The sequence below is a fragment of the Schistocerca cancellata genome, chromosome 1 (genome assembly GCF_023864275.1).
Source record: "Schistocerca cancellata isolate TAMUIC-IGC-003103 chromosome 1, iqSchCanc2.1, whole genome shotgun sequence".
Lineage (NCBI taxonomy): Eukaryota > Metazoa > Arthropoda > Insecta > Orthoptera > Acrididae > Schistocerca > Schistocerca cancellata.
The window spans coordinates 1,036,498,343-1,036,520,960 of record NC_064626.1 but is presented as its reverse complement, the minus strand read 5'-3'; the positions used below and the strand labels follow the sequence as shown (position 1 = coordinate 1,036,520,960).

Below are 22,618 nucleotides of genomic sequence, written 5' to 3'. Positions count from 1 at the left end.
TTCAGGTCACTTACAAGGGAACCTCTCCATCGCTCCCCCCTCAGATTTAGTTATAATTTGGTACAGTGGATAGGCCTTGAAAAACTGGACACAGATCAATGGAGAAAACAAGAAGAAGTTGTGTGGAACTATGAAAAAAATTAGTAAAATAAAAAAAACTGAGTAGTCCATGTGCAACATATGCGACATCAAGGAGGTTGTAGCATAAGGAGCGCCGTGGTCCCGTGGTTAGCGTGAGTAGCTGCGGAACCAGAGGTCCGTAGTTCAAGTCGTGCCTCGACTGAAAATTTTACTTTCTTTATTTTCGCAAAGTTATGATCTGTCCGTTCGTTCATTGACGTCTCTGTTCACTGTAAGAAGCTTAGTGTTTGTGTTTTGCGACCGCACCGCAAAACCGTGCGATTAGTAGACAAAAGGACGTGCCTCTCCAATGGGAACCGAAAACATTTGAACGCAAGGTCATAGTTCAACCGATTCCTCCACAGGAAAACATCTGATATATTCTATACGACACTGGTGAAGGCATGTGCGTCACATGACAGGAATATGTTGTCGACCCACCTAACTTGTACACTTAGCGAATGGGTAAAAAGATTGCCGTCCGCGGTGGTCTAGCGGTTCTGGCGCTGCAGTCCGGAACCGCGGGACTGCTACGGTCGCAGGTTCGAATCCTGCCTCGGGCATGGGTGTGTGTGATGTCCTTAGGTTAGTTAGGTTTAAGTAGTTCTAAGTTCTAGGGGACTTATGACCTAAGTTGTTGAGTCCCATAGTGCTCAGAGCCATTTTGGTAAAAAGATTCTTCTACCTTGCCCGATTTAGGTTTTCTTGTAAGGCCTATCCACTGTGCCAACTTAAAACTAAATCTGAGGGGGGTGCGATGGGGAGGTTCCCTTGTTAGTAACGGCATGCCCAGATTTGTAAACGACGTGACGCTGTCAAACAGGACACTACTAATGCTGTATCCGGACATTACGGGTTTGTTTTTGCCACTCAACCGCATTAATTTACATTTTTCCATTCTTAGAGCCAGCTGCCATTCTCTCATCAGTTAGAAATTTTGTCTAAGACATCTTGTATTTTCCTACAGTAACTCAAAGACGATACCACAGCATCATCAGCAAACAGCCACAGATTGGCGCCCATCCTGTCCGCCAGATCATCCATGTTTGTAGGAAACAATAACGGATCTAGCACACTTCCCCGGGGCACTCCTGACGATATCCATGTCTCTAATGGACACTCTTCGTCTAGGACAACATACTATGTTCTTTTACTTAAGAAGTCTTCGAGCCACTTACATATTTGGTAATTTATTCCATATGCTCGTACCTTCGTGAACAGTGTGCAGAGGAGCACGGCGTGAAATGCTTTCGGAAATCTAGAAATAGCGAATGTGCCTTTTGCCGTTCATCCATAGTTCGCAGTATTGTTGTTGTTGTGGTCCAGAGACTGGTTTGATGCAGCTCTCCATGCTACTCTACCCTGTGCAAGCTTTTTCATCTCCCAGTACCTACTGCAACCCACACCCTTCTGAATCTGTTTAGTGTATTCATCTCTTGGTCTCCCTCTACGATTTTTACCCTTCACGCTGCCCTGCAATACTAAATTGGTGATACCTTGATGCCTCAGAATATGCCCTACCAACCGATCCCTTCTTCTAGTCAAGTTGTGCCACAAACTCCTCTCGAATTCTATTCAATACCTCCTCATTAGTTATGTGATCTACCCATCTAATCTTCAGCTTTCTTCTGTAGCACCACATTTCGAAAGCTTCTATTCTCTTCTTGTCTAAACTGTTTATCGTACACGTTTCACTTCCATACATGGCTATACGCCATACAAATACTTTCAGAAACGACTTCCTGACACTTAAATCTATACTCGATGTTAACAAATTTCTCTTCTTCAGAAACGCTTTCCTTGCCATTGCCAGTCTACATTTTATATCCTCTCTGCTTCGACCATCATCAGTTATTTTGCTCCCCAAATAGCAAAACTCATTTACTACTTTAAGCCTCTCATTTCCTAATCTAATTCCCGCAGCATCAACCGATTTAATTCATCATGTGAGAAAAGGGCAAGCCGACTCCCGTGCGAGTGATGCTTTCTAAAACACTGGGGTTTCGTGGATACGAGCATCTCGATCTCAAGACAATTCGTTGTATTTTAACTGAGGTATGCGTGCCCTTTGTGCGGGAATGTTTTGTCTTCAGTGAGACACGCAAACTTCGTTTCAGTAGTCTACCTCTGTGTCACTACTGACAGCTCTTGAAGTAGATGCATGCAACGTTTCCTGCTATAGAATCACTGAAACATTACTTTTCTACAAAATTGTTAAGGCTTTCGTGGCCACTTGTTGACAAACTGCCTATTGGCTTCTGTCTCGGGTTCTTCGGCAGTTCACCACCGGCAATGGAGGGTGATGCTTTGACATTGCCAGCCACTCGTGCTGGCGAAACGTCAGAAAAATCATTACTTTTCTGTTCAACCATTCGAGTGTGGGTATTTTAAACTACCTAATGAGCGTAGTTCATCCTTTCTCCTTATCGCTCTCCCAGTCGTAGCGTTGTTGTTGACTATAAATCCAGGGCCGAAGATATGCAGTCCACATATGCTGTTGCAGTCATATTACTGTGGCAGAACCGATAGTTACTCTGCAAGTCAACGTAAAGCTCCACAAAATCATTAATATTTTACCTTTAATTGCAACTATTTCTTACTCGCTTCATTCGGGCTCCGCGACAGTACGTGTTACATCTTCGCGGGTTTTCCAGCAGGTTGTTTGATGCTCTGATGTGCTTGTAACTACTCGTTTCTTCGAAATTCGTGACCGGGAGCTACTGAGAAACCTGCAGGTAAGGTAGCATCTTAGATCAAGCAACAACTAACGAGCTCAACATTTTAGATCAAGCAACAACTAACGAGCTCAACATTTTGATGCAGTTATGTCAGAGGCAGCAACCGGTGAATAAAGTGAGGTAATAGCAATAGATAATTTGTTTGCATTTACTACTTGTCGGTCAGTATAACTATCCGTCGACCAGACACGGAGCGTTAGTTTATATTACACTCTGAACAGGAAATGGCATTTCACTCTGGTTGATGGCACGGCTATATTGTATTTACGAAATGACATTACTTTTGTTAGAAGCCTGTAAAGGATAGGATGTCCCATTCATTTCACGATCAGTTTACGGTTTCAGTCCATTTTCAGGCGGTTCACTTGAAAATCGTTTGAATTCCGAACTCGGTCGTGGAAGAAATGGGACGTCGTGTCGCTTATAGTTGACTAGTGTAAATGTCATTCCTACCATAGGGTGACTGAACGGGATTCCAACCATGCTCCTGCCGAATGCGACTTCCGTGTTTCAACATCGCGATTTCAGACGGATTAGATGCAAAGTGAACTGAAACGGAACTTTTGACATCTATCCCTTGTTCAGACATACGTGTTCATACAATCTTACGTGATTCGCTAACAGAAAATGATGATATAGCTCTATTCCATTCATTAGTTGACAGGCCAAACTCACTATCCGTTGGCAGCAATGCAGATACCACTTCCTCCTTAGTGTAAGTGTGGTTTGGTTCTAAAGGAGATATTTTGGCACAGCGCTCTCCAATCCATTGAGAAGTGTGAGATTTACATCTGTGCCATGTGGATCGAGTGGATGATTATGATTATGGAATACACGTTTTAGCATTGTGTTTGTTATATTGTTCGTGATCGAATGAAAGCAAGGGTGAACATTGTGCCGGCACATAAGTGTTCTACTACCGGGTACTTAAAAGAAGGTTGCCGAATTTAATGTCGCCATCGAACGGACGGGTCATCATCAACATAACGGGCTGCGGACCGCTTTGCGGTTATATAAGCATTCTTATATACACATGATTAGATAAGATTTGTCTTTCGTCTCCTATTATAAAAAACAAAAATGCCTAATGCCCTTCATAATATGTACTAACAGGTTGAAATTTCACATGCACATGATAATGGCCTGATATAAAAACGGAAACTGGTCCTAAAACGGCAACTAGAGCGGATTTTCATAAACTGAACATCCGTTGCGGAATCAGTAGCATCTCCTGACACGGAGACACCAATAATTAACAAAGGTCGTTGGTCAACAGTGTGATTACAAGGTATTGTAGGCCGTCACCCTTCTTCCCTGTGTCCGCAGTTCGTGGTCTAGTGGCTAGCGCTGCTGCCTCTGGATCTCGGGGTCCCGGGTTCGATTCCCAGCCGGATTGGGGATTTTCTCTGCCCGGGGACTGGGTGTTTGTCTTATCCTCATCATTTCATCATCATCATCATCATTCGTGACAGTGGCTCAATTGGACTGTGGAAAAAAGTGGACTGTGGAAAAATTGAGGCTTTGTACGGGCAATGATGACCGCGCAGTAGAGCGCCCCGCAAACCAATCATCATCTTCATCCCAGTGCCTGCTACGTCTTGCTCAATAAGAATTGCAGCTGCCTGTGGTTAATCGTGGTCTCCGGCGACAGTTCTTAACGGATCGACCCCGACGATATTGCACTTGCTGCTTGGTTACTTCTCAACCGTCATTTAAATGTGCCTTGCGAAACGACCTACTATTACGGATGTGACCAGGTGTAAAATTCTTTGTGTTCCTAGCTGCACACTCTTAGACGTATACTAGTACACGGCAGTATTTAAGTCAAGCACCAGTACTGGGAAACAATTTTCTTGCAGACACTACACGTCTGTAAAGATAAGAACGTGTCACTCGCGGACTCGAAGAGTTCCCTACGGCCACAAGTAAGAGTTACGTCATTGCTACGAACGCCACCACTGGATGCAATGTGCAGCTTTTGCATCTCTTCTTCAGTTAGCCGTCGAACAGCGCTACTGGACTGACTTCAGTTTTTTCACACCCTTTCCTCTCTTCCAAAAGTTACCTCCATTATGAGCTCTACGTGACGTATGATAAGAAGAACGTACCATAGGATCCCATATGAAATTTTGTCTCTAAACTGCATACAACTCTGTGGCCATCAGTCAGCGCGCCCGCAGTTCCGACACTACCTGTTCTCTATCGTATTAGCTGACGAATGTTCCCTCGGTGCTCCGTGGACAGTATGTGCGTTACGTTTCTGAGAAGATTACGCCTTGTAGTCAGATAATGACTTCTTGTCTTGTGAATAATAGCTCAAAGATCACACCCAGCCCGAATTATTCTCTGACTTGTGATATCCGACGAACCTTGTGACGGAATAAATTTTGGCCGCCAGCTTGTAGCTAGCATGTGGTAAGAGAGGTGATGGCATGATGTTCCTGTTCGCCAGACTTTGCGCCATTGCCCCGCGTTAAATTCTGCCCGTAGGGTCTCATGAAGTGAGGAGGGCATTTGGCAATGGTGATGATCCTTCTGTCAGACGAGGCGTTAATCTCATCATCTCCATTTGACTTTTCGGAAGGAGCAGGCTGTGTGCAGGCAACGAGTTTTACCCCCTTCCTAATCTCTCATTGTCATGAACAACACAAACATGACACCAAACTGTTCACACATACATCACGGCCTACTGTACTGGAGCGACCGCATTGAGACACAACGTACGAGGTGGTTCGGAAATGATTTACTATCACGTTGTTTTATAAACATCTCGCCAACTAGGGGCACGCCCTTTCGCAGCACGATGAACTGATTCAAGTGCACCACGCAGACGCTAAATGGCAGTAGTGAATAGTGAAAGGTTTGTTGGTAAGTAGAGAAAGCTGTGGAAGGAAAGGAAGGAAAAATTACCTAGGTGTGGTGTAGGGGTAGCGTATACAGTTCGTAATTACGTGCGAGGATAACGTCCTGAGTTCGATTCCTGGCAATTCTTATTTGGCTCCGAAGGGGGTAAATTATGGTGCCACAAAAGTCTTTCGTCACTTACCTAATAGCATCAAAAGTCTGACAGATAGCCATATAGCGTTTAAAAGGAAATTGAAAGAATTTCTTAACGGTAACTCCTACTCATTAGATGAATTTTTGTATATAGTAAGTGGATAATTTCCTCAACCCCCACAATCAAGTTAAAAATATTAAGTGTCATGTAATATTTTATGTACCGTAATATCTTGTATAGACACCTTTTATATTAACCTGACACGTTCCACATCATTACGAAGTGACGTATTCATGATCTATGGAACAAGTACTAATCTAATCTAATGTAGTCGCGGAGGTTCGAGTCCTCCCTCGGGCATGGGTGTGTGTGTTTGCCCTTAAGATAATTTAGGTTAAGTAGTGTGTAAGCTTAGGGACTGATGACCTTAGCAGTTAAGTCCCATAATATTTCACACACTTTTTTTTAAATTTTTTTTTTAAGTCCAAGCAACGGACATTCATAAACGTTTGTAAGTTCCCCACTATGCCTGCATGAAATTTAGCTCTAAGTTACCTTCCACTCCATAAAAAGTCTACGTATTACTAAAACTAGCTCAATCAAACAGTGTGTGACTGTGACGTGTGAAGAAGGAGCTAGGGCGTTGTCTTGGCCCCTACGAGCTTGATCTGTTGACACCACACGCGTTATCAGGCTGTTCGTCTTCTTCGGTGGCGGTGAATCCACACATTTTCACTGCTTAATTTGCTCCTTTCTCTCGGCTCGGGGTCATAGCGATACACCCGGCACTCGTCCATGATGATTAAGCGGCTACAGAAGTCATCTGGATTGATCTGACTCAGCTGCAACACTTCCCGTTACTGTGTCTGCTGGGCAGGCGTTATGAATGGGTGTGAGTAGTCTCGATCTCATTCAGTGGCGGGCGTTTTCATGTGCAAGACGTTGACAACTGATGGCTGACAGAGTTACACAGTCCACTGTCGCCTCTACTGTGGTACACCGGGCTTCCAGCACTGGGGTCTCCACTTCTGTTGCGATTACAGCTTCTTTACTGAGAAATGGTTTGCCACTTCGTTTCCCGTCATTCATAATTGTCCGACCACACTGAAAACGTCTGCGCCAACCAACTACTTCGTCATACTATGGTGCATTGTTGCCGTGCACCTCCACTAACGCAGCATGGATTGCTGCAGTCTTGTTCCTGGGGATAGCGGTAATCGCAGAAACAACCGGTTTTCGGTTATACCGGTTTTTTCATCTCCAGTTAAACGTGACTATTACAGCCACCCAGAATAACCAGTTTCTGGAATAACCAATTTTCGGTTTTCTGTTGCTATGATTTCAATTTTCGGTTTTTTGTTATTTTGATTTCCAGCAATCAATATAGACACAACAAAAACTGAAAAATTCGAAAGACGCCCAAGACCTTTTCTGTATACATTTCGAGATACCTAGAAGCAATATATCAAATAAAATCGGTAAATAAAAGACAATTGTTGCCGTGCACTTACACTAACGCAGCATGGATTGTTGCAGTGTTGTTCCTAGGGATGCCTGTAATCGCTGAAACAACCTGTTTTCGGTTATACCGCTTTTTTCATCTCCAGTTTAACCTGACCATTACAGCCATTCAGAATAACCATTTTCTGAAATAACCAATTTTCTCTGCTTTGATTTCCAATATTCGGTTTTTCGTTGCTTTGATTTCCAGCAGTCAATATAGACACTGAACAAAGATTGAAAAATCGTAAGGGTGCCCGAGACTTCTGCATTACACGTTTAAAGATAGAATATAGGTTCATTTTATTTCAAGAATGATAAAAAGATTTACGGAATATTTACAACTGTCTTTGAATATTAAAGCATCACTTGATGCATACATTTAAGTACAAAGTTCACGAAGTTGAGAACGACAGTTCAATCGGTCCTAACTAGATTATGTCTGCTTGATCAGAGGTCACTAACTGTGCTGAGCCTTCCTGTGCTCGGCGTACATATCGGCGTCTCGGTGCCCTGCGAGGCTGAGGGAGTGGGCGGCTTCGCCACTGCCTCCGATTCGTCGTTGCAGTATGCCGCCAGACATCGTTACCGTCTGTGGTATTGATGCATAGTGCCGAGTTTGTGAAGGCACCGCAATGTCTCGACGGTACCACAGTTTTCCTGTTCTTCATGCCCGCAGGAACCTTTTGTTCGCCAAGTATGCGAGTTGTGTGGGTAAGTGTAGATGACTGTGTGTGTGTGTGTGTGTGTGTGTGTATATATGTGTATGAGTGTGCTTGTATATGTGTATGTGTGGAGTGTAGGGTCATCAATGAAGTGTTATAGGCCCTCTATTGTTCCTGACCTATATTAATGACATAGGAGACAATCTTGTGTTGCCGTCTTAGATCGTTTGCAGATGATGCTGTCATTTACCGTCTTGTTAGGTCATCAGATGATCAAAACTACTTGCAAAATGATTTAGATAAGATATCTGTATGGTGCGAAAAGTTGACAATTGACCCTGAATAAAGAAAAGTGCGTAGTTATTCACATGAGTACTAAAAGAAATCAGCTAAATTTCGATTACGCGATAAGTCGCACAAATCTGAGAGCTGTAAATTCAACTAAATACTTAGGGAATACAATTACAAATAACCTAAATTGGAACGATCACACAGATAATATTGTGGGTAGAGCAAACCAAATACTGCGATTCATTGGCAGAACACTTATAAGAAGGTGCAACAGGTCTACCAAAGAGACTGCTTACACTACGCTTGTCCGCCCAATTCTGGAGTACTGCTGTGCGGTGTGGGATCCGCATCAGGTGGGACTGGCGGATGACATCGAAAAAGTAAAAAGAAGGGCAGCTCGTTTTGTATTATCTCGAAATAGGGGAGATAGAGTCACAGACATGATACGTGAATTGGAGTTGCAATCATTAAAACAAAGGCGTTTTTCATTGCGACGGGATCTTCTCATGAAATTTCAATCACCAGTTTTCTCCTCTGATTGCGAAAACATTCTGTTTGTACCCACCTACTTAGGGAGAAACGATCATCGCGATAAAATAAGAGATATCTGGGCTCGCACGGAAAAATTTAAGTGCTCGTTTTTCCCGCGCGCCGTTCGAGAGTGGAACGGTAGAGAGACAGCATGAAGGTGGTTCATTGAACCGTCTACCAGGCGCTTTATTGTGAATAGCAGAGTAATCACATAGATGTAGATGTAGATCTTGGTCTTCAAAATAATGGGAGAAAGGAGAAGGCAAAACTCACTGCCGGCACACTCTAGTCCTCTAGAATAGCACCGTGGAGACCGTTGAGGGGCCGGCCGCTGTGACCGAGCGGTTCTAGGCGATTCAGCCCGGAACCGCGCGCCTGTTACGGTCGCAAGTTCAAATCCTTCCTCGAGCATGGATGTGTGTGACGTCCTTAGGTTAGTTAGGTTCAAAAAAATGGTTCAAATGGCTCTGAGCACTATGGGACTTAACTTCTAAGGTCATCAGTCCCCTAGAACTTAGAACTACTTAAACCTAACTAACCTAAGGACATCACACACATCCATGCCCGAGGCAGGATTCGAACCTGCGATCGTAGCAGCCCCGCGGTTCCGGACTGAAGCGCCTAGAAAAACACTGCGGAAAGGTTTGCAATTTCATCCACGACATTGTCGCAAAGACCCATCAGGGGCTTCATACTACCAGCCCCACTCTCTCCTCAGTCGTAGAGCACTCCGTCCTCAGGCCACGAATGGCCTACCGGGAGCATCCGACCGCCGTGTCATCCTCCAAAGAGGAAGCGGATAGGAGGGGCGTGGGTCAGCACACACCCCTCCCGGTCGTTATGACGGAAGCCGCTACTATTCGGTCGAATAACTCCTCAATTGGCATCACGAGGCTGAGTGCACCCCGAAAATTGGCAACTGCGCATGGCGGCTGGATGGTCACCCATCCAAGTGCCGGCCACGCCCAACAGCACTTAACTTCGGTGATCTCACGGGAACCGGTGTATCCACTGCGGCAAGGGCGTTGCCCCCTCAGTCGTAGAGGCGAAGTGAAAATTGTTCACAGCACGCTGCTTACCCGGGCGGTCACCCCGCCACTCCCGGCGGTGATTAACTTCAGTGATCCGACGGGAGCCGGTGTCTCCACCTCGGCAAAGCGATTGGCCTACACCATTGCTGACCCATGTAGGCGACGAACGGAGCAACTCGGTTGACGACTGGTGTCTTCGGGCATGTACCATAGCTCTACTCATGGTGTACGCGGGTCACCAACGGCACCATTTGGTTCGGAAATGGTCTATTAGACTGAAACTGGTCACCAGTAAAGAAATAAAACATCATTTGGGATGGAGGGTGATTATTTTCAGTAAAAGACGGATCGTGTTATGTAGTTTTTGCAGTGTTTTAGAATTTAAATCATCCACTGGTACGCTGCTAGGTGAATTTTAGCCATAATGAAGAATCTATCCGTGACGGTGTAGTTGGCGAGGCTCTGCTGGGGAGTGTGAGTGGCGACAGGCCGCATCGACAGGTTGGCGGCTGTTATCTGCGCCGTCCTTGGCCTTTATCGGAGCGCCGACAAGCAAGTGCGCCAGAGCGCCAGGTGGCTGGGCCGCAGGTTACGTGGCGCAAGCACGGCCGGCCGCGTGTCCCGCCGCTTTCTCCAACACTGCTGGCGGCCGGTGCCAGCACCTGCCGGCCAGTGGCGAAATCGCGACAGATAGCTTGAAATCCAGGACGAGAGTACATAAACAGGAATGAGCTCCGTACCCTGGAGTATCGACTATCTGGATACTGATTAGTCGAAAATTGCAGAGCAGCCACAGGTTGCCTGTAACTTTTTCTTTATATTTTGTCCCTTTTCACTTGACAACAGCTGGCCGGGGTGGCCGAGCGGTTCTAGGCGCTACAATCTGGAACCGCGCCACCGCTACGGCCGCAGGTTCGAATCCCGCCTCGGGCATGGATGTGTGTGATGTCCATAGGTTAGTTAGGTTTAAGTAGTTCTAAAGGTGGTAGGGGTAAAATACACGGAGCGAAGGGCTATTTACAATTTGTACAGAAACCAGATGGCAGTTATAAGAGTGGAGGGACATGAAAGGGAAGCAGTGGTTGCGAAGGGAGTGAGACAGGTTTGTAGCCTAATCCCGATGTTATTCAATCTGTATATTGAGCAAGCATTAAAGTAAACAAAAGAAAAATTCGCAGTAGGAATTAAAATCCATGGAGAAGAAATAAAAACTTTGAGGTTCGCTGATGACATTGTAGTTCTGTCAGAGACAGCAAAGGACCTGGAAGAGCAGTTGAACGGAATGGACAGTGTCTTGAAAGGAGGATTTAAAATGAACATCAACGAAAACAAAACGAGGATAATAGAATGCAGTCGAATTAAATCGGGTGATGCTGAGGGAATTAGATTAGGAAATGAGACACTTAAAGAAGTAAATGAGTTTTGCTATTTAGGGAGCAAAATAACTGATGATGGTCGAAGTAGAGAGGATATAAAATGTAGACTTGCAATGGCAAAAAAGCGTTTCTGAAGAAGAGAAGTTTGTTAACTTCGAGTACAGATTTAAGTGTCAGGAAGTCGTTTCTGAAAGTATTTGTATAGAGTGTGACCATGTATGGAAGTGAAACGTGGACGATAAATAGTTTAGACAAGAAGAGAATAGAAGCTTCCGAAATGTGGTGCTACAGAAGAATGGGTAGATCACATAACTGAGGAGGTATTGAATAGAATTGGGGAGAAGAGGAGTTTGTGGCACAACTTGACTATAAGAAGGAATCGGTTGGTAGGACATGTTCTGAGGCATCAAGGGATCACCAATTTAGTATTGGAGGGCAGCGTGGAGGGTAAAAATCGTAGAGGGAGACAGAGAGATGAATACACTAAGCAGATTCAGAAGGATGTAGGTTGCAGTAGGTACTGGAAGATGAAGCAGCTTGCACAGGATAAAGGAGCATGGAGAGCTGCATCAAACCAGTCTTAGGACTGAAGACCACAACAACAACAAGTAGTTCTAAGTTCTAGGGGACTGATGACCTCAGAAGTTTAGTCCCATAGTGCTCAGAGCCATTTGAACCATTTGAACTTGACAACTGCGAACATCTTCAGAACTGCGGAAATACAGTGTGCCAATAAAATAAATTATCAAATTCAGTTTACAACTTGATAAATTATGTAGCCGAGGGTACACGTTAGGGGGCGTGCATTAATTACGTGAGGCGCTTGGGTGGGGGGGGGAGATCGATACGAATCTCACCAGTGTCACGTAGGGGAGGGGGGGGGGGCTCGACAATTACTCTGTAATTTTTTTTCCGCAAGAAACAATGTAAAATTCGAGGAAACTGGATTAAATCAAGTAAAACACGTTCCTCCGTTAAAATATGACTGAATCCTACACATCTACGTTTATCGCGGTTATGCGAACGTCACGAATTAAGAGTCCGCTCAGAATACTGCAAGCGGTAAATGCGCAGTCGGCAGGAGAGCAGTAGTGGTGGGGGTTATGGGCATACGCTGTAGGGGAAAGGCGGAACGCTGAAGCAGAAGTGCCGTTCTAAGGTGCAGCCTACACTCGCATCTATTGTAAGTATGAAGTGGAGCCCCTCCACGCATACATTTGCATGGTGGAGTGTCATGAGTGGCGAGTTCTGAGTAAAACCTACACATTTCTCTTCTTGTCATGTCAAAATTTACTTCTGTTGCCAAAACACAGCGGATTTACACGGCGTCACTTTACTGTGCAGACGCAATGCCAGAGACTTCTGAAACAGTAGTTTATAAAGTTTATTCAGGAAGTGAGGGAAAGTGAGGTCAGTAGTTTATTTAAAAAACACATCCTCGTTACAAAATAAACGTGTAATGTCGTCACTTATGTTGTTTCAAACCCATAACATTACTCGTTTCACCACCTGTCGATGGCCCTAAAAATTACATTCTATCATCTGACAAGTCTGTAATTAGTCGAAAAACAAGTTAGCTAATGAAGTTTTGCATAATAAACACGTGGGAAAATAATCTCCTCTTTCCGTGCTATCATTTGCCGAAATCCATTCCGATATTGCAAATCGTTTATGAAATATGTGGAATGTTGTGGATATTTCACTCTGGATTTATCGCTGGCGCGGCGCGATCGTAAATGAGCGTGTTACATCAGATCAGTTTTCTCAAGATTGGCAACAGACAGAGACTCCACTAAGTCTAAAGAAAAATTCGATGTGTTAGCTAAATTTGATATGCGAAATCCATTCCGATATTGCAAATCGTTTATGAAATATGTGGAATGTTGTGGATATTTCACTCTGGATTTATCGCTGGCGCTGCGCGATCGTAAATGAGCGTGTTACATCAGATCAGTTTTCTCAAGATTGGCAACAGACAGAGACTCCACTAAGTCTAAAGAAAAATTCGATGTGTTAGCTAAATTTGATATGCAGCAACATATTATGTAATATGCAGCAAACACAAAGTTATAGCGACGCCAATTTTTCATTGCAAACTTCTTCGAATTTCGTGGAGTGTATTACTTCCATGTAAATATCACAATAACTATAAACATTAACGAAATGATGAACACTTCATCATGGACCTGACAAACAAAGCTATAAGTAACATAGAAACGAATAGTTTCTGTAAAATCGTTTGAGAAAGACTGCAGGGCGTGCGCCTGGGTTCTGTCACTGCCCTTCCGAACAAACGAATGAACTCGTCCAACGCTTTGGACGAAGATTGGGCATTGCGCATCGTATATTCTGCGCAGACTCTAGGGCAGTAGCCGCCACCGGCCAGCCAAATACACGACCCGACGAACGCTGTGGCGTACGAGCCGGTTGGCAGCTATCCGCAGACAGGTGTTTACGCCCGTAAATGTTTCGTTACTCGACGGCTCATTCAGAATGAGTTATCACGATTATTATGTTGCATACATGAAAACACACGTGTACAATCCGAAGAAGTGCTGTCAGGAAGAGGTGACATGAAGTTACGGAACGCAGTGGAGTAGAGGTTCACCGAAAATGGAATACTTGATGCTGCACGTTCAGCATGATATCGAACAGCTCCACAGAGAAGCTGTGGAGAGAAAGGCCGAGACTACTCTCACTTCCTGAATAAGGTAGGGTAAATACCTTTCTTTCTACAGAGCTTCTGCGTGCCAGCAACAACGGTGTAGAGTGGCCAAATCGGAACGAGGTTGAAGGAACAGAGGATTTTACTGAAAATCACATGGACATGTTGAGACCACATGTGAGTCCTCGTTGACTGAATTATAATGAATTTTCTTTTACGAATATTTTCTTCCACTCCGTCTTCAGGCCACAAGTGGCCCATCGCGACCATCCGACCGCCGTGTCATCCTCTGCTGAGGATGTGGATAGGAGGGGCGTGTGGTCAGCACACCGCTCTCACGGCCGTAGTGGTACCTATTATTTAAGTATTTTATTGTTCGATTTTCTCACTGTGATGCTAGTCAAAAAAATGTTTCAAATGGCTCTGAGCACTATGGGACTTAACTTCTGAGGTCATCAGTCCCCTAGAACTTAGAACTACTTAAACCTAACTAACCTAAGGACATCACACACATCCACGGCCGAGGCAGGATTCGAACCTGCGACAATGGCGGTCGCGCGGTTCCAGACTGTAGCGCCTAGAACCGTTCGGTCACTCATGCCGGCTTATGGTAGTCGACTTCATGTCTTGAATAATACTCTTATATAAAGATAATTCAGCAAATTATGTTTTTGAAATAAATCCAGTTCAATTAAGCACAGATTGGCATATTTACACAAAAATATACATTTTAAAAAATCTGACATGAGCTCTCACGACATCTCACCAAGGGAGCAGGGGGTCGAAAAAACGCCAAAATCGAATCACTTATTTACTGGACGCCCCTTTACAAATATCGAACAGTGTATAGTGCTGCCTTCACACGTAAGTAGTTGCTCAATTGGCCTCACGAGCCTGAATTCACCTCGTTCCACTCCTCCCACTACGGAAAAATACGTGGTACTGCCGCACACGGCATCCAGGCCGTCCACATGGCAGTTGTACAAGCCGACCGTTCATCTAGAAACCAAACTCCGTATGTCAGTTGACGAGACCGTAGTCGCTACTTCTCAGTTGATATCCTTAGGTTAGTTAAGTTTAAGTAGTTCTAGGTTCTAGGGGATTAATGACCATAGATGTTAAGTCCCATAGTGCTCAGAGCCATTTGAACCATTACTTGTCAGTTAAGTAGCTCCTCAGTTTGCCTCACAAGGGCTGAGAGAACCCCGCTCGCCAACAGCGCTCAGCAGACCTTATGGTCACCCATCCAAGTGCTAGCCCAGCCCGACAGCGCTTAACGTCGGTGATCTGCCGGTAATCGGTGTTACCGCTGCAGCAAGGCCGTTGGCGACCGTTCAGCTGCGGAGAAAAAATAATTACTGGAATTCCCCACTTTTAACCGACCACTCCTTCGTCTCTGTTATGCGAACATCGGGCGCTAGAGGCATGGAGGGGATCGAACAAAAGAATGGTTCAAATGGCTCTGAGCACTGTGGGACTTAACATCTATGGTCATCAGTCCCCTAGAACTTAGAACTACTTAAACCTAACTAACCTAAGGACATCACGCAACACCCAGTCATCACGAGGCAGAGAAAATCCCTGACCCCGCCGGGAATCGAACCCGGGAACCCGGGCGTGGGAAGCGAGAACGCTACCGCACGACCACGAGCTGAGGACGGGTATCGTACACTTTTCTCTTAGTAGACCATCCGTTTTCAGGCGAAGATGCTTCATATAAGCGGCCATTCATCCCGAGCTCGGTCCTCGGCTGTTTTCTCGAAACAACTCTGCTACACTGCGTTCAGAATGTCCTGAACCAGGTTGAGTCGTTTGCTTGGGCACCTGACCTGTTGTGCCGCGACTAGAGAGCTAGACCACGGATGGAAGTTTACCTCTAACCTTCCTTCCACGAATGGAAGCGGAGAGAAAGTGCGGCCGGTGAGTCGGCAGACGCGTGACTGCCCACCTGGCACCTGGCGGCGCCTTGCCGCCCATCTGCTGCGCCGGCACTCCAGCGGAGCTTCCGCTACCTGTCTCTGTCTCTGTGCTGTCCTGTCGCTGTCCCTGTCCCGTGTGACGCAACGCCGCGGCCGCCGGTGTTTTCAACGCGGGCCGCCGTTTCCGCGGCGCGCCGTGCCGCCTGTGTAAATAAACTGCACCGCACCACGGCCTGCGCGCAACTGTGGCCTTCGGCGCCGGCGCTGCTTTCGAACCCGACCTCCGCACGACTCGCGGATCGCTGCTGCATTACGCTCCTTGTACTGTGGGCAGGTGTCTCGCGAGGTTCTACAAAATATAGCACGGTCCTCATCTACATCCCGACCGCCTCCGTCGCCGAGTGGTTATGTTAAGTTATACAAAATTGCTAAGGCTTTCGTGGCCACTTGTTGACAAACTGCCTATTGGCTTCTGTCTCGGGTTCTTCGGCCGACGTTCATTTAATGATTTTTCTGACGTTTCGCCAGCACGAGTGGCTGGCATTGTCAAAGCTTCACCCTCCATTGCCGGTGGTGAACTGGAGCCACGCTCGCGGCCGCAGACTATATGTACCTGGCGCGCCAGCGTCCGAGGGCTTCTCCGCGGTCATTTCCGGTGCGGTTCTGCTCTTGCTACCTGCGACGGTCGTTCGCTGCAGTACGGGAATCCAGGATCTGTTTACCATAAGACTTTCCTCTTTCTTGTTAAATCTGTTCGCGTGTTTTTGTATTTCTACAGTTTCTCTGAACAAGCTCGTGTGATAGTGCTTCTCTACAGCCAGAACTTCCGTGTCGGCGAATTTTATTACGTGGTCGGTCTGATTCAGTGCGTGCTCTGCCACGGCCGATTTCTCCACCTGCCCCAACCTGCAATGTCGCTTATGCTCTTTGATCCTGGAGTTATATTAGAAGTGTAACAGAGACAAACACTCGGCGAAGTAAGGAACCAGAAAAAGAAATGTCGGGTACGGCCTTTCTGTCGTACATTCCCAGAGACAGAATCGGCCGTATATTGCGCAAACACGGCGTAAAGACGATTCTCATACCGACAAGGAAGATCAAAGAGTGTCTTAGATCGGCGAAGGAGAAAAGAGACCCACTTGCAATGTCGGTAATATACCGTATACCGTGTACATGCGGAAAAGTTTATGTCGGAATGACTGGACGATCACTTAACACCAGCCACTCTTGCCTGATGTCGGTATCGATACCGAACAGATAGGCAGAGGCAGTCGGATAACAAATTACAGATAAATTGATTTTCTCCTACGATGTAATTACGAATTGTCAATCTTCCGATCTTTTTTCCTTTACTTGTACTGTAAAACCAACTTCTTCCAAATTTCATGATTGTAGGTCAATGGGAAGTACGGGCTTTGATGATTGAGTTTACGAGTATGCGACATAAATGGCCGTATCTTTAGATTACGTTGACATAAAAGCTAACGTTTATTACATCACCAACGGGCCATAGACCTTGTAACATAACTTTCAACCATTACTTGTAACATAACTTTCAACTTAATACGTCTACGAGTTCCTGAGAAAACTGACAGACAGTCGGTCTGATAACAAATGGAAAAGAAAACATTTTCGTGTGATACAATTATAAATTCACAATTTTCGGAATCTTTCCTGTACTTGTGCAGTGAAACCTTACATCTTGCCAGATTTCGAGATTGTAGACTAACGGGAAGTACCCTTTACGTTTTGATCAGGGAATTGACTAATTCTCTCAAAAAGAACAGCACAAGGTATTGCTGGTCAACTGGAAAAAACTTGCACCATTGAAATACAAAACATCTACAATTAGAATTAGACGTTTTCATAAGTGCCAGTGCAGCTCTATTCCATGTACAGAGTCTTTGGCAATCAGATGGTTGTTTTCTTTTGCTTTCCTATTTCCTGTCTCTGTCTTGTTAGTAGTTGTGTGAAGTCAGGACCATCAGCAATGTTGAATCAGAATCTGTGTCTTGTAGTAATGAATGTTCTCCGTTGTTACAGGTGATAATGGGCGACCGCACTGCGGCAGAAAGGGCGTGCAAGGATCCCAACCCCATCATCGACGGACGCAAGGCGAACGTTAACTTAGCTATCCTGGGCGCCAAGCCACGTGGAAATGTGACGACAGGTAAGCCCACCCCGCTGGTTCATTATGTTGTTCCGCCACGAGTTACGTTGGGCAGGTTCTGATGTGGGGCGAGGTAACTCTGATGTTATGATACACGATTTCACTTGCTCTTGCGCACTGCCCGTAGTCGGAAGTGTATCCCCCCCCCCCATGTACCACCCACAGTCCTTAATGACCTTCTTAGCCAATTAAAGTACCTGTTGAGGCGGATACCTGAATGGTTTCATAAAGAAGACCAAAATCGTCTTTCTTATGTATCCTTTCCCGATTTTGCGGAATTACGCCTCCTTACCGGAATATTATCGTGGTACAATGTGGTTATTTAAGCAATCCGTCGAAGTTTTGGTTTCGTCTCACTTTCGTAATACTTGGAGTCGTACAATAAGCAATATGCAGTTCCGTTACTGGGTCCTTATTCAGCGATTATTATAATAATGAATCTTTCAAAGACTCTCTACAAACTAAAATAATTAAGTTGGTATTGGTAAGTCAGTAGCTGTGAAAATATCCGTAGTCATTTTACTGTTTGTTCAGATTTGAATTTGTGCATCAGTATAGAGAACCACATCAGTCATCATTTTAGCGTGATTAATCCTTTGCATCGATTGGTGGTTAAACTACGGCGAACAATTTTGTCTGACGTATTTTTGATTAGCAGTAAAAAAAAAATAGAGTTTCCAAAAGTCATTATAACATTCTACCTAAAAAAAGATACACTTGTCCTTGAAATTGAGTATATGCTCTTTCAATAGATAAATAAATGACTTTTACTGAATAATGTTTAACTGTAGTTGCAAAAGCAGTTTACAGTAATCTCAAATGCAACTGAGCAGCCCTCGATAACAACAGCATAATAATAGCAACCAAAAGGCAACTAAACAGCAACTGAACGTGAATACAAACCAGTCAGTTTAATTTATCTGCATAACAGGTAAATAATAATGTGCATCGATGGCGCAGTCGGACGGAATCGATACTCTTGCTATCGCAGACTAGCACCGCGCTGTAACGTAACGGCCATCTTAGCGGGCCTTCTTTGATTTACGCAGAGTAGAGTTCACTCGGCCGCAGTTTTCATACGGATGACATGAAAGATAAGAAAACGAAGCGAGAAATCAGTTTTTAACATTTATAGAGATGAATAAAAACATTTTTGTTCTCATTACCGAGTGTTGCTGAAGCAAGAGAAATATTACACGTTTATGTCACTCAGATTCAGAATACTACTTATTTCTTAGCGGCCTCGACGTCGATGGGACGCTGCACTCCGTCCTTTCGTAATTTCAGGGTCTTGCAGTTGTTTATAACTTACAAGCAGATACTTTCAAGATTGAGTTCACCAGATATGCACATTCTTTTTCCAGTTTTTAGAGACCAGTTATGCTAGGGACCTTTACTACTTGTTTCGTACTTTGGATTAAAAACTCACTGATTGTACCCCAGGCGTAGCATAAATTCGAACAGATCACTCCTCTAATGAACGAGAATTTGCGTATTCAAATGTGATAGTTTCGTTATTAACCCGCGAGAACTCTCGCCTTTAAAAGTTGGCACGATTGCTCGCGTGTGGAGCATTTTGCTCATACTCAACAAGCAGTCTGAAATGTACCTAAAATGTGTAAATTAATTTGTTTTTTTTGTTATTTTTACAATAAAATACTCGTATTATTTATTACATTTATTTGCAGTACAAAACGAGTTTATCTATATTGTTGGTAATAATCTTAGGACAATTACAGTCGCGTCTTCTGAGGCACTTACAAAAAAAAATAAAAAATTGAAACAACAAAGGAAACAAGTATTTCTTATTATTTAACTTCTGTAACTTAATCTTCATCATATATTTGAGCTTTGCATGTATCACCTAATGTTACAGCTTGTTCATTACACAAAAATTTTTGACAGTGGATACAAGTCTTTTTTTGTCTTCCGATTTTTGCGTCTTGGCGAGACTTGACATGTATCACTGGGTTGTTCAGCGTCTGAAACTTTAGTTTCATTGGTAAATCGTTTTATAACTTGCTGTAGAGGATGATACAGGTTTTGTATTGTACTCCTACGCACTTTTTGTGGTCTTGTTAGCTCTAATGCCAGCCTTTTCAAGTACTGTCTCCTAGTAATAATCACATTTGTATTCTCTTTATATATTATTTGACTCTTTATGTCAGTAACATTTAAAATCGAAAATAATAATCTCAGCGGCCACCTACATGCTACTCCAGCCACGGAATATTCGTCTTTCAGTCGGTCCACCATATCGACACCTCCTTTTGTCCGATTATAATACGTGATAGTTTCGGGTTTTGCGTGTTCCCCAATTGTTGGATCGATCTGATCATTGTCATGGAGCGTACTTGTCACAAGCACAGCTTTTTTCTAATTATTTCTCTGGTATACAGGAAACCAGAACCTTGTCCTCACGGAACCGCGGGACTGCTACGGTCGCAGATTCGAATCCTGCCTCGGGCATGGGTGTGTGTGATGTCCTTAGGTTAGTTAGGTTTAAGTAGTTCTAAGTTCTAGGGCACTTATGACCTAAGATGTTGAGTCCCATAGTGCTCAGAGCCATTTGAACCATTTTTGAACCTTGTTCTCATGAAAACCAAATATAATGCTGGGTGTTGCTCGTATTTAATATCTAGGAACAAAGGAGGGATTTCTTTTTTATTCTATCTGAGAGTGCCAACTAAAGTTGTTCTTTTGCTCATCAATTCGTCAGCCAGTGGAACCGAGCTGAAATAACTATCAGTCGTTATATTTCTACCAGAGTATAATATATCTTGTGATAAACGATTCACGGCAGCAGATGCAGTGTTATCGAATTTGTATGGGCGATTTGATCGCTTGCCTGGGTAAATTTCTACATTACTTGTGTAAAAGGACTCTGAGTCGCATAAAGCACACACCCTGATTCCGTACTTGGCCGGTTTATTTACTATATACACACGGAATTTACAGCGGCCTTAACATTTCATCAATTGTTACATTTTCTCCTACATGATAATTCGATGGACACTTTGCGACAAACGAATCAAATATTTCACGAACTGGGGCGAGATTGTCATACTTAGACCACTGAGCGGGTTTGAATATCGTCAAACCTTAACAGTCGTCATAAAAAAAAAGAAATCTAGTACTGCTTATAACGGCTCGAAAAATCAGGAGCTGTGCCGTCTTTGTCCCACATTGTCTGCACATTCAAATGACGCATTTTTTAAATACCAGCCATGTATAAAATGCCAATTATCGCTTTCAGTTCTGTAATGTCAGTCTCTTTACAATCCCTCCCTCTTGAAAATAGAGCCTTGATTTTTCTAATATGAATATTTGTTTATGTTACTATGTCATTCAGCATTCCTTCAATTGGCGTCTTTTAACACAGGCTTTGTCTCTTGTCTACCAATAACAATATTATGAGATCTTGTCCTCACATTCGAATGTCCTGGATTGTGGCTGCACTTTGTGTGTCTTTGCGTAAGTAAAATAACTGACCTCGTGCTCGAATGGAAGACATTTCCACCTCTACTTCATGTGATGACTGTTACGTTTCGGAACAGTGGTCGTTTGGTTCACTGTCTAAGGTCACTTTCGGTATTCAAAAAATGGTTGAAATGGCTCTGAGTACTATGAGACTTAACATCTGAGGTCATCAGTCCCCTAGAACTTAGAACTACATAAAGCTAACTAACCTACGAACATCACACACATCCATGCCCGAGACAAGATTCGAACCTGCGACCGTAGCAGCAGCGCGGTTCCGGACTGAAGCGCTTAGAACCGCTCGGTCACAGCGGCCGGCAGCGGCTGTGTGTAGGGTGTAGCTCCCGTCTGGACAGTGGTGATTGATGGGACGTTGTCTTTGGTGTGAGACTAAAATAGTTTCACTATTACCGCTCTTGTCTTTTACAGCGGCCGGTGCTCCTCATTTTCTTTCTTTGCTTAAGAGCTGCATGCTCTTGTTTTTCTCCACGATGTTCTCTCTTTTGTACCGTCTGTTTGTGAGGGCCACTTCCTCCTTCCTTCGTCGGTAGTTTTATTTCTATGCGGAACGTACTGCCTACCGCCAAGTTGTCAGTTTATTAAGAGAATCACTTGAGTGAACTTTGTTCTGTGCATTTGCAATCATATGTTTGAGGCGAAATTTAGCTGGAAAACTTCATAACAGCTACACTGTCGTTGGTTGGTGTACGTCACCGTCGATAATACGGTATACGGATTCTATTCGGTTATGATGTCGTGGGACTCTCTTCCATATTTCGCGATAATATAAAACGAGCTGCCCTTTGTTGGACTTGTTTGATGTTGTCCGGCAGTTCCATCTGATCCGGATCCCACACCGAACAGCAGTACTCCACTCCGTACGAGAGCGGACAAGCGTGCTCTAAGCAGTCTCTTCAGTGGACCTGTTGAACTTTCTAAGTATTCTGGCAATAAATCACAGTCATTGATTTGTTTTTCCCAGTACATTGTCTACTTTATTCTTCCAATGCAAGTTATTCGTAATTACAATGCCGAAGTATTTAGTTGAATTTACGGCCTTTAGATTTGCACGGTTTAACGTGTACCGAAATTTAGAGGACCCCTTGTGGTACTCATTTGGATGACTTCACACTT

General features: G+C 44.2%; 1 protein-coding gene across 1 annotated transcript in view; it reads left to right on the top strand.

Moving 5' to 3' along the window:
- The window catches only part of LOC126089946 (RNA-binding protein 24-B-like), a 338,376-nt gene that overhangs the window by 119,586 nt on the left and 196,172 nt on the right, over window positions 1-22,618 (top strand). Inside the window, exon 2 of the mRNA XM_049906949.1 lies at window positions 17,878-18,004. Coding sequence (XP_049762906.1) covers window positions 17,878-18,004 — 127 coding nt within the window. The remainder of the gene's footprint in view (window positions 1-17,877; window positions 18,005-22,618) is intronic.